We start from the raw sequence: 12,216 nt of genomic DNA, 5'->3' as shown, positions 1-12,216 counted from the left end.
ACATGGAGGGATAATTAATGTGATGTGCTTGAGAGAGTGGGGGTGGTGGTGGTGGGGGGGTGTTGTTGAATACAGCTTCCACTGTATGCCAACTGTGAATCATGCTTTCCAGATTCTTGGGTGAATTGTTGGGGGTCTCCCCCAGGAACAACTAGATGATAACCCAGATATGCAGCCGAAGGGATAATCCAAAAAGAGCATAGGGGCAAGCCTGCCCTTAGGAGACTCCTCCAATCACCTTTAAACAACTGTGGCCAGAACCAGAAACAGGAGGACATTTACGGCAGTGGAAGAGCCTAACCCCTGTTCCATAATTAATGAAAGTTACTGTTCAGGAGAATTATAACTCAAGGTATGAATATATACACACAATGCAGTAGTTACTGAGTCCCAGGGAGGGCTGACTGTTGAACCTTCAAGTTTGGTCCTAGACTTAAACCAAGCTCAAAAAAGCAAATTCATATTTGCATGTAGTCATGTAACACAGCAGACAAACTAGAAAGTACACTTACTCTCTGCACCCATATAACATGATAACTCTCTTAAGTAGAGTTACCTGAAGATAAGGCTCATTCATACTATAGCACACCCAAGTGATTCCCCTTAGGGTCCACGCCTTGCATGGGACATCAGCTCACGTTCTCTCTTTCCACGGACCTGATCTCATAGACATCGATGCTGGTAAAAATACCCGAAGTCTACTACCGCAAAGCTGGGAGGTTTCTGAAGGGCCCCGAATACCCCTCTGCCAATCAAAGCTTGTCCCACCTCTCAGAGACCTGTCCCCTACACACCTGGATGCGCAGGCATGATGCTAGGATACTGATGGAGGCCCGCTTTCTTCCGACACTGCCCCTTGATCACGCACTCGGAACTACACGCTGATCACAGCGCTTCTCTGTGAGGCATGCAGATGGTTGCGGCGTTATGGCAACAAAACGGGGTGCACCGCACATGCCACGGGAAACGTTTCCCCTTATGTTTGTCATTGCTCCTCCTCATGTAAAAAAAAAACAGAGAGGGGGGGCAATCAATACACACATAATGAGCAGGAAGTCTCAAGGCACGGCTGGGTTGCACATCTAGCTGCACTGGCTTATATATATATAGCCTATATATATATCTATGTCGCGCCGAAAGACAGGCAGCGGAGGACGGCCATGCGTATAGATATACACAAAAAGGCAGAACTGTTACCTGCAGAGGAAACATGACATTCTACACCTTCAAAGTCCAGGTACAGAATGCTCGAATTGGAGAGGGAGCGGGCGAAGGGAATGAAAAAAAGGGGGGAAAAACGCAGAGGAAAGGAAGTCACAGGTGACGGAGTCCGCAGAGCAAACCGGAGCCGGCGCTGTTGCCGGTCTGAGCCATGGCAGCCTCTGTCCAGACGGCGCCCGGTGACCTTTTTCCAGGCTATCGTGTGTCTGGAGATCAGGGGAGGGAAAACGATGCTCTATAGGAGGATGCGGAGAGATCTGAGGGAGGAGGAGGAGAGAGAGAGAGAGAACGGAGTATGGAAAGAGCGGACGGCGTAGCGCAGGACCCTGACAGACAGCCGCGGTGACATACACCTCCTCCCGTGTCCATCCCCTGACTGACAGACGGGCTGCGCGTTTCGGTCTCTAAGCCGCATTATTTGCTGAGGTCCTCCTGGGGGAGAGACTCGGGCTGCCGCGATCCGTCCGCCGCTCCTGATACGCGCGCCGCTGGTGGGGAGGGAGAGAGACAGTCTGCACCCTGCACGGACAGTCGTCCCTGCGGCGGTCGGAAATCCGTATACCGCGACACCGGCGTTTCCATCCCAGCCTAATTAAACCCGAGCCACGTCCCGAGCGCCTGTCACCCCTAACCGTGGAAGCTGCGGCTGGCTCTGCCGCCTTAAAGCGCCGTGCCTGCCTCGGCGGAGGAAAGGTGTACGCTCCGTAGCGCAGTGCTGCTGCATTTACTAAAACAGAGGCGCCAAAACGGGATACTCAAAACGACACTTTTTATTACGCTGTCTGTTCTCAGACTTGGTGGGTAAAAGGGCGACATGAAATCCTGGACGCGCCGAAACGCTGAGAACTTCCCTCTGCGGACGTCAGGCACGCGCGGTCCCCACGCGTCAGGCATGCACGCGCGGTCCCCACGCGGCGTTTTCAGCCGCCAGCCGCTAACGCGGGTTACCGGGCACGCTGAGTTAGCGGTCGCAAATAAAGAGTGAGCTTGCAGTCGGAAAATGACGGTTTACTGGTGCCAGACACTGATTTACTGGTGCCAGAGAGATTTCTGCCATACTTCCCACTACTGTACAACAAGAAATACAGACCCAGCACAGAAATGTAAAAATCAACAAAATGAACAAAATGGGGAGGAGTATTAATATGATCTCTATACATTATTTTATATAATTCAAATAATCTATTTCTAGACAAAAAAAAACTTCCACTTATCAAATACTCTAAGTACTTTTAATGCATATTTATCCTGGCAGAAAAATGAAAACAATCAATGGAAAGGAGATGGCACAGAGTCACAATGCTTGCAAAACCTGTTTATTTATCCATCATTTCCACCTTTTCTGCAGCCAGAACTGTTCTAGCTTGCGCTCTGATCCAAAATATTAGTGAGTTTACAAAAAAATGCCGTATGGGACATCGCAACTGGTCACACCCTCTTGTGGTAATAAAACGGAATTACATTTAAAGGTCTCGAATGTAGGCCTACATTACCTTGCAGGGACTGTCATGAGGAATCTCTTCCAGAGATTTTTTTGCAACAACAGCTAAAGGAACTGGCTTGGTATAAAACTATTTCAAACAGTGCAAGAATTTACTTTTGTTTATAGGCTGTTATATACTTAAACTAAACTAAAAACAAAACAATCCGTAGCTGTACATGGTGTACCCCTTCCAATTAAAAAAAAATGCTGGAACGATCGACGTAAACTTCTCTGCTGTTTCATTTTCAAAATGAATAGAAACAATTTAATTAAATGTCATGTCGCAAGTTTTCCAAGCTGTCTCAGCCATCCAGCGCCACATTAAGAGGCACATTTATGCAGCAACGGCTGTTCATTAGAGGGCGCTAACGTGCCCCCCCGTTTCAAAGGGATTTTTGATTTTTCTTACTAAAGTCACTTATTTTTAAGTGTATATGTGTTGGAAATGCAAAATTACATGTGACATTGAAGGCAAAATGCTTGTGAGCTGGCCACTGTCCGCTGTGAGGATATTGTCAATTATATGGTTTTCAAACATCGTGGGTAAAACTGACACAAACGAAAGCGACTAAAGGTCATCTGCTGATCGATTTGTTTCATCACTGAATGTGCGGCTTTCATTTAGCTGACGGGACTGTCACAGTTGTTTCTTTTTGCTGTCCGTGATTCTGAGCTGACAGACTGCTGTGTCCCAAGTTGGCTGCTGGTACCCAGTCATTGTTGCCTGAGTCATACAAAGTGGTTTGCCTAACTTAAAAACACAAGGATGGCCTTTAGGGTATGTTTCTAGGTGGAATCTTTAAAGATTCAGAAATTCTGTGAGACCTGTAATGACAGTTTTCATAATTTATTAATTGATTTTTAATTTCATTGAGATAATTACTGACTATTTCTCAGAGCGTTAGTATCTTGCAGTATGTGTTAAATTGTTTTGGGATGGTTACTGAAACTGACTGAATATGGCACAAACAGCCACAGCTAGAATATTTTCCACCAGCCGCCACTGCATTTGTGGAGTGCACACTGGCTACACTCACCTCTCTTCGCGGATGAATGGAGTCAGGAAGCGCATGGAGTCGTCGTCATGGCTACTCTGCTGGCTACTCTGCTGGCTGCTGTGGGACAGAGACGAAAGACAATGATCAGTCGCTGCCACAGCCACAGGCCAAAACAAAACAAACAAACAAACAAACAAACAAACAAACAAACAAGGCAAACTAAAGAATTAAACATTCTACTGTTGCCTGCATGACCACGAAATCCAATTGGATCAATAAGCTGCAACGTCAAAGACTGTGCAATTTCTTTTGATCTAGCAGATAAAGTTTAATAACTAGCTGAAGCTTTGAGAAGGAAACGTCAACCTTGACACTCACTCCCGCCAAAGCTTTAGGAACCACCAGGTTGACAAGATGAACAAAAAAACATGCATTGTTACTTGAATTTGAAGTTATCGTGAACTGTGTCCTAAGAAACCAAAACCTCTCACTACACATCAAGATCCAGAGCCAAGTCTCCACATTAAACGCATTTCATAGAGGCCCCACAAGGGGGTGCCAGAGACTCTACAAAAGTCACACTTCCAAGCGAAGAGAAGTCAAAGAGCCATTTACGGATAATTTCTTCCCCAAACTTACAAAGTCTGCCTAGCCCCAGCCACAGGTATTCCCACAAACACCGACTAAAGTCCTGCTTTGATGGGCATGTTGCTAATTTCTACAATGATAACCAGTCAGGAGTTTGACTTCAGCTAATCTGTCAATAGGGGTAGCACTATTACTTAAAACACTGCGATGCACTTAGGGATGACTAAGATGTTTTACGGGAGGGGGTGGGGGGGGGCAAAAAGAGGCCATAATTCATACAGAGGGTCCAACCTTATCATTAGCCACTGATTTGTTTTAAATGAGAGAGCAGGGTGTGGCTCAGTGCGCTAAGCCAGTGTGCCTGTAATCAGAAGGTTGCTAGTTCAAGCCCAGCCTCAGCGCATCTGCGGCTCCTTGAGCAACCAGGGCGCTGCAATGGGTGGCAGAAAACTTACTCCACAAAAGGCAAGTTGAGGGAGGCATAAAGACAATTTCCCCACAGGGATTAATTAAGAATAGGGGCACTCACCGGGGGCCACATCCATGATGCATCTCAACCTTGTGTACCCCCCCCCCCCCCCACTCTTACCAAAATAATCCAGTGAAAGATATGTTTTAATGATCATCTAGTCAGTGTCTGGCATGGGATATTAACAGCAACTGGTGACTCAATAAACAGCCCCCATCACCTACCATGGTAGAAAACACAGACTTCTCTCTCACCAGATCCTGACCCCATACTCAACTTTCACGAAGCTTGGAGTAAAAGCGTCATAGAGATGGTGCATGTAGCTCAGCAATAACCTAAAATGACACGTATCACCATTCTGAAAAACAAGGAAATGTTCATGCGTACTGCAAAATTCATCAGTCACACCTCCAGGGTTTTCGTAAATCTCCTGGGTGACACAGGGCTAAACAGCTCCCAGATTTTTTACATCTGTAATCAAACACAATTATTAATTTTCCCTCCATTGATTTGTCTTTTGAGGTTAATTTGAAATTATTGAGTTTACAGCAGTAAACTCAAAATAAAAAAAAAAACCTTTCTGAGAAATAATTAGCATTTTTGGCGAAATCCTAAGAGTTTTACTATCCCGATTACGGACTTTCAGTTTCAGATTTCGCCAGAAACTAGGGCCAAATCCCAGTTCTGTACAATCCAGTTATATGCAGTCCATGGTTAATAGATCAATTGACCAATACTTCTTACACTGTCCTTTACACCAAGCACATTAAAAAAACAGTTCCACATGTTGAATTCCACTCTACGTGTAAAATAAGTGCATTTTTACAGTATGCTGAGATTTGATGCCAAAGCTCTTGATTTTTGTCCATTTGCATTTTCCCCAAATGTGAGCCTAAAATGCATTTTGTACAGCTTATTCAAACTAAAAGCTACATTCAGAATTATTTTTGTCACTTTTTAATTATTTTCAATAAATTTGAAGGTAATGAAAGATCCCTACAAAGAGGACTGTTAGGACTGTCTACATGGGTGTGTGTGTGTGTGTGTGTGTGTGCGCGCATGCACGTATGTGTGTGTGGCTTTTCAGGAAAGCGTGACCAAGATCTTGACAAGAGGCTGCTTCTCGATTATTCACATCTCTTTTAAGAAGGGTGAGTAACCAGTTTTAAACAGTCATGCAGAAGAAGCCCATTACTGTTTAAGGGATCATCCATAGAATCGCGGTGGGGGGGGGGGGGCAGTGCACTACACAGCCTCTGAACCACACACTTTTTTGTATGCCGACTGTAGGAGAGACCATCTAGGCACCCAAGTGGGCAATATTTCCTTTATTTACCCAGAATGCTACAGGGCATGAGGGTGGGGGGGTGCAGTTTGAAAAGTGAAGGATGGCAAATTGACCAATCTGAACTTTACAGGAGAGAAAGCGTTAGAATAATCTCATTTCCACCCTGACTGTCTTCTTCTGAAAAATGGATGAGGCTGGGCCTCCGCAGCACGCACACGCCAAAAAACAGTCCACGCTCCGGTTATCTGACATAATCCCCTGGAGCACTGCAGCCTACGTGATGTCTAGATGCTCGAGGAATATACAAAATGCAATGCTCGATTTCAGTGGAACAGTTATTTTGTCGAGCGCACAAACCACAAAAAGCAATTACACGTGTAATCAAATAAATGACGTGAATTTAACACTGGCGTGTAAAACTCAATGACCATCCTTAAACACATGTACATCAGCTCGAAATCCACACTGAAAGAAATAAAGAAGGAGCAAGAATGGCAAACAAACAAACAAACAAAAAACAAACAAAAAACAAACAAAACAGGGGGCAGCAGAGTGGTTAGTACTGGGGTCTCACACCTCTGGGTCCAGGGTTCGAGACTTTGCCGTGGGTAGAGGTGGGCGATAAATCGATTTTATCGATTAATTCGAATTTACAGTTCAAAACGATGTGTTTTTATGAAAATCGATTTTATTACTTATTTTACACGAGTGCGCCAAAAGCGGAACTAATGCGACGCACCGTTGTTCACGGGTAAATTAGCGCGGCGAACCCAAACACTCTAGCGGATTCACAAACAACACGGCGATGGTTCAGTTTTGCGCCGTTGGACAGAGACCAAACAAGTCCTCGTTGCAAAGTCTGTTTAAAAACTGTTGCAACCAAAGGAAGCAGCACGACCAATTTATTCCAGCACCTAAAGCAGAGGCACACAGCGGAGTGGGAGAAGTGCAGCTCCCAGCGAAATGAATACCCGCAGCACCAGCACAACATCCAAAGTTAAGCAAGCAATCGTCCCTGACACGTTTTCGAACTGTGTGCCATATGATAAGAATGGGGCACGGTGGAAGGTGCCCATACATACTGTGGAAATGCCGGGATTTATTAACATGCTAAAAGTTTTTACAAGTTTCTAAAAGTGTTTACAATGGCGTGGTCTGCCATCTCACTTACAAGCATCTTTTTTGGCTTGTCAAATTGCATTTTTAATCCTAAGGTAAAAAAAAAATAAAAAAATTAAAACTTGTTTTGAACCATTTATTTGTCATCTGTAGTTTGATTTTGAGTAGGGGAGGGGAAAATCGATTGAAATCGAAAATCGTATTTATTGTGAAAAAAATCGGAGATTTTATTTTTAGGCCATATCGCCCAGTTCTACATTTGGGTGGAGTTTGCAAGTTCTCCCCGTGTTCTTGAGAGGTTCTGAATAGAATGAACATCATGAGCTGTTGCAGAATGTGGATGGATGAATAAATAAATAGGAAAGAAAAGAGCACAAATCATGTGGTTATGATTGCTTTTTTTCCACCACGAGAACTTTCATCCAGTAACCAGTAACCCAGTCGTGGTCATGGCAATCTCAAGATACCCGGGAGAGGACGGCAGCCTGTTTTCAGGGACACACGAGGAAGCACAAATTGCTAGGGTGCATAAATAGACATGCGCTAAGGTCAAAGGTCAACACTCCAAGACAGTCACTTTGTACTGGACTGCGGAAGGAACGAGGAGAACATGAAAGAAACACAGGCAAACTCAAAGAGGGAATGGGGGATTAGGGACAGGCCTGGATTCAGACCGTGATGCTGCACACATACTCTTCTAAGATAAATCTCCGTAATAACGAACACGGCAGTGACATTCTAGCAAGTAATAATCATCCTGGCTTTAGGCATTTACTGAGAGAAGCTTAAGATGAAATCCTCCAGGAACTTGAATCTGAACAGACACCAACAAGATTGCATTTCAAACCCCTTATACAGTCTGTGAGATTCTGTCAGATCCCCCCTGCATCCAACAGCTATTTGGTAGGGAAATACAGAAAATCTGACCCAGCTTGAAACATCCATATTGAAAAACGACAGTTATTGTATTAGTTGAACAATCTAAAATGACATTAATCTAGCAAACACTTTTATGCAAAGACATACAATTGAGAAAGCAGGGTTAGACAATCCCTGAAGCATTTGGGGCGAAGGGGTTTGCTCAAGGACCCGAAGGTTACATCACTCTCTCGACCATGGAATTTGAACTCGCAACCTTCCGATTAGAGGCATGGAATTCTAACCCACTGAGGCCCAGATGAGGTAATATCTGGTAACTATAGTGAGGAGGAAAGTCTTCACATCATCAGGTCACCTTGTAGTTTGGACTCCACCGTTGGCGTTACTAACTTAGCCTATTAATAATATACCAATAAGACACACAGCCAGCTTCCGTTTTCTTAATGTTTGGTGACTTTTTCGATACAGATGCAGCAAAACAGACGATTCCTTTTTTACCAAACAGTATTTCTATATTTCTACCCATCTGATTTATAATAAAAAAAACACTAGATACAAAATGTCAGGTTCCTAATTAGCGAAAATAGTTTCAAGAGTTCTTCCTTCCGCTGGTTTTACGTAGGACTGACATAACCAGACGTTTCTTCTCATGAGCACGTCAGGCCGGGAGATGCCCGAGGTGATTGAACAGAACCGGTTAGCTTTAGATTATAATCAGTTAGTTCTGTGCTCTAGAACCCTCGAGTACATGTAGGCCCTCATTTCTCATAGTCTAACGATCCTGCCAAGAGGTGAAGAATCAATATAAATCATGCCTAAAGATTACATCAACCACACTGACCCTCCAGCAGCGTCAATTTCAAATCTCTGCAGAGATATCGCCGATGTAGGCACGGCGCGCTCACGGAAAAGCGTCCGCTCTTCCGAGAGCATTGCGAGGTACTCACATCATCGCGGAGCTCTCTCTCTTCCTGAAAGCATTCGTGCTCGGATACCAATCAAAAGTTAGGGCTTTGTGGAAGTTTAATTATTAATCCTGCTTTCCGTTTACTCGTTAACTCGCAAACTTTGACTTGGTTTGTACTATGGTTTCATAAACTTCTCAGAGAAGATCTGGGGGGGCTTGCTATAGTAAAGTCACCTTTCCAGGCTCTCTTCCCAGGAGACGTCTGGGTATCTCACAAGGTCAGCTGTCTTTGAAATAAACTGCCAACTGACTGAAAACAGCTAATAAAAGGAGCATCACTTCAGATGATGGCAGGCATCCAGCAGGGGACGTGACATACAACTCAACAAAGCCTTCGATGAAGTTTCATTTAATTCCAAAACTGTATGAAAACATCTGCTTGCAAATCTTAACCTAACCACAGATTACACCACTACTGCACAGGAGTACCATTTATGAGACTGAATAGTCTAACATGGCAAATAGATTAGAGTTCAGCAACAATGGATGACTACAATTCTCAGTCTGATGGGGTTTCTATACTGGGGGAAGTTATTTGATTGAGTTTCTAAAGTGACTAAAAGTGATGAAACGAAGCCCAAAGACTAATTTAATCTCAGAGTTGGATCAAGAGCACTGGACTAATAATAGAATCCTAGTTTAGATCACTGCATTTAGCAGTGGAGCTTACTAACATGAAAGAGGATAAACAGCTTACAGCAAACCCCGAATGGCGCTAGATGAAATGTAGCCAGCAGAGTTATCGTTCAGTCAAATGTGCTGTGTGGCTTGCAGAAGGTAGCTAGTGTTCCCTCGGTGTTATTAGTGCTCCCTTCATGGCGAGAGGCACGCTTCCACCTTCGAGGCCGTGGCCTTCGCCCTGGATAAGTGCCGGCGTAGAGGAATGAGCATGACGTGAAGGTAAACACAGACATCGGCTGCAGGGCTGCTTTTACAGTATAGATAAGGACAAAATGCTGCATGCCACAATTCTCGGCAGCAAACCACCAGAACTCGAAAGACACTGGCACGCTGGTAAACAGGACGTCGACTTCATGGCTTGGTAACGAGCGCGTCGGGGGTTGGGGTGCAGAGACGTGCCTGCGATGAGAGGAAGACTCACACCCCTGACCCATCACTCATGGACAGTATCTTCTGGCCCCATTTTCATTAACAGATGGTGCAGCGCCTCCATAATAAACACTACATTTATGATTACCAGCAAGTGATCAACTTAAAGGATCATCTCTCTGATAGGCGACATGCACCCAAACTCTCTTACACACACACACACACACACACATGCAGAAGCAAAGAGTCTGTGAATAGAAATGATTTATGCATGGCCAGGTGATTTCTCCACTGCTTGAAAACAAGTCTCATCCAAGATGGTGTAGCTCTACCAGTCAAGGAAACATGAGGCTTTTCAAGACATCATAAACATTTTACAGAACCAATGGGGAGCCACTTCAACCAACATTGTGTAGCCCCCACCTGGATGATGCAACAGCAGCTAATCTGCACCAGTACGCTCAACACACAGGAGCTAAAGTGGTGAAGGGGCGGGACAGGATTCACCAATCGGATACAGGGGACAATTAGGAGGACAGATACGAAAGGACCACAGTGGGCAATTTTTAGCCAGGACATTGTGGTCCACCCCTACTCTTTCAAAAGATGCTCAGGACCTTGGATGACACCACTTCTACAGCAGTGTCCCCTTCACTGCACTGGGACATTGAGATCCACACAGACCACAGGATGATCTAACCTGTTGGCCACACCAGCACCTCTTCCAGCAGCAACCCAGCTTTCCTAGCTGGTCTCCCATCCAGGTACTGGCCAGACCCAAACCTGCTGAACTTCAGGGAGATTATCTAGTCTGAACTGCAGGTGGTACAGCACCCAGTCTGCAAGATACCTCATAACCTTCAAGACAATTCCTCTGGAAACACCTCCAGTCACTTCCTCATGCCACGGACCACACGCCGACTCTCCATCTACACTAATATAGCTTCCCTTGACACTACTGGGGCCTGTACTATGAAGCGCGGTTACTGGCTTATCGGGGTAACTTTAAGGTAGTCTGGGCAAAATGTAAGTGAACGAACATGAAGTCCATTTAAACTGTGCTACCTTAAATCCGACAAGTTACCCCAATAAGCCAGTAACCCCGCTTTGTAGTACAGGCCACAGATTTCCCTTTGTATTCTGCATTCACTTCCCGTTAGATTCTCTCGGCCTTATATCAATAGCTTTTTCTGATGCCAGTGTTTTTATAGCACTTTGTCCCATAACTGTTTCACACTGGTTTCTGGTCATTCATTGGAAGCCAGCAGCCCTTGTACTTATACTGGCTCCATGACAGGCTATGTGCTGTTATCTGCCCCACTTGTACATTGCTTTGGACAAAAGTGTCTGCTAAACAAATAAAGTTAAATATACACGTTTCAAAAGTTTCTCCTAACGAAGGTCCTAGATAAATAACCCCGTTATCTAACTCAACTACAGGATGCAGTCATCTGTTATTCTGCAGAATAATTATGGCTGAGTTACACATTACTGCTCTGTGCCCATAGTCCCGGATATATCGGGACTGGCTGTGTTCCAGCTTCCGTTCCAAAATGAGGCAAAAAAAGGCAGAAAGTGGACAACTGTGACAAACAATGGCTAATGGGGAATAGGATTTGTCCCCCCCAAATGAAAATGTTTTACACTTTAAAACCCAATAATATTGTGCCTTTCAGCAAGTCAGTAAGCGGGTTACTCAGATAAGCTCCAAATGCACGTTTTTTACAGAGGGATTCACACACTAGTTTACCGTTTCGGGACAGAGGCGAGTCCGTCGGCACGCTGCCTCCCGCAGACAGGGCCCGCCGCGCACGACGCAGCCGCAGACAGGGCCCGCCGCGCACGACGCAGCCGCAGACAGGGCCCGCCGCGCACGACGTAGCCGCAGACAGGGCCCGCCGAGCACGACGCAGCCGCAGACAGGGCCCCGCGCATGACGCAGCCGCAGACAGGGCCCCACGCGCACTGCGCAGCCGCAAACAGGGCCCCGCGCGCAGACGCAGCCGCTCTTTGGTCTTTCCTGACGCCACTGTGAGCAGTGGCTGCTCTTCCCCAGCCATCGGTCCCAAAGAATCATGAACAGCGAACTTTCACCAAAAGCGACCCCCCTCCAATCATTAACATTGACAGGACATGCGAAACTCAGACTAAGAA

The 12,216-nt window shown here is 45.4% G+C and overlaps 1 protein-coding gene across 17 annotated transcripts in view; it reads right to left on the bottom strand.

Moving 5' to 3' along the window:
• Window positions 1-12,216, bottom strand: part of LOC111849614 (protein Aster-B) — a 122,185-nt gene that overhangs the window by 58,549 nt on the left and 51,420 nt on the right. For 15 of the 17 annotated variants that reach the window (XM_072701079.1, XM_072701069.1, XM_072701074.1 and 12 more), the window contains one exon: window positions 3,742-3,819. In XM_072701079.1, the coding sequence (XP_072557180.1) occupies window positions 3,742-3,819 (78 nt within the window). Of the gene's footprint in view, window positions 1-1,197; window positions 1,449-3,741; window positions 3,820-8,992; window positions 9,222-12,216 lie in introns of those variants that run through there. The other 2 variants (XM_072701082.1, XM_072701087.1) reach the window with 2 other exon arrangements.

Source organism: Paramormyrops kingsleyae, chromosome 17 (assembly GCF_048594095.1).
Source record: "Paramormyrops kingsleyae isolate MSU_618 chromosome 17, PKINGS_0.4, whole genome shotgun sequence".
In the NCBI taxonomy this organism is placed as follows: domain Eukaryota; kingdom Metazoa; phylum Chordata; class Actinopteri; order Osteoglossiformes; family Mormyridae; genus Paramormyrops; species Paramormyrops kingsleyae.
This window is presented reverse-complemented; position numbering and strand designations above follow the sequence as displayed.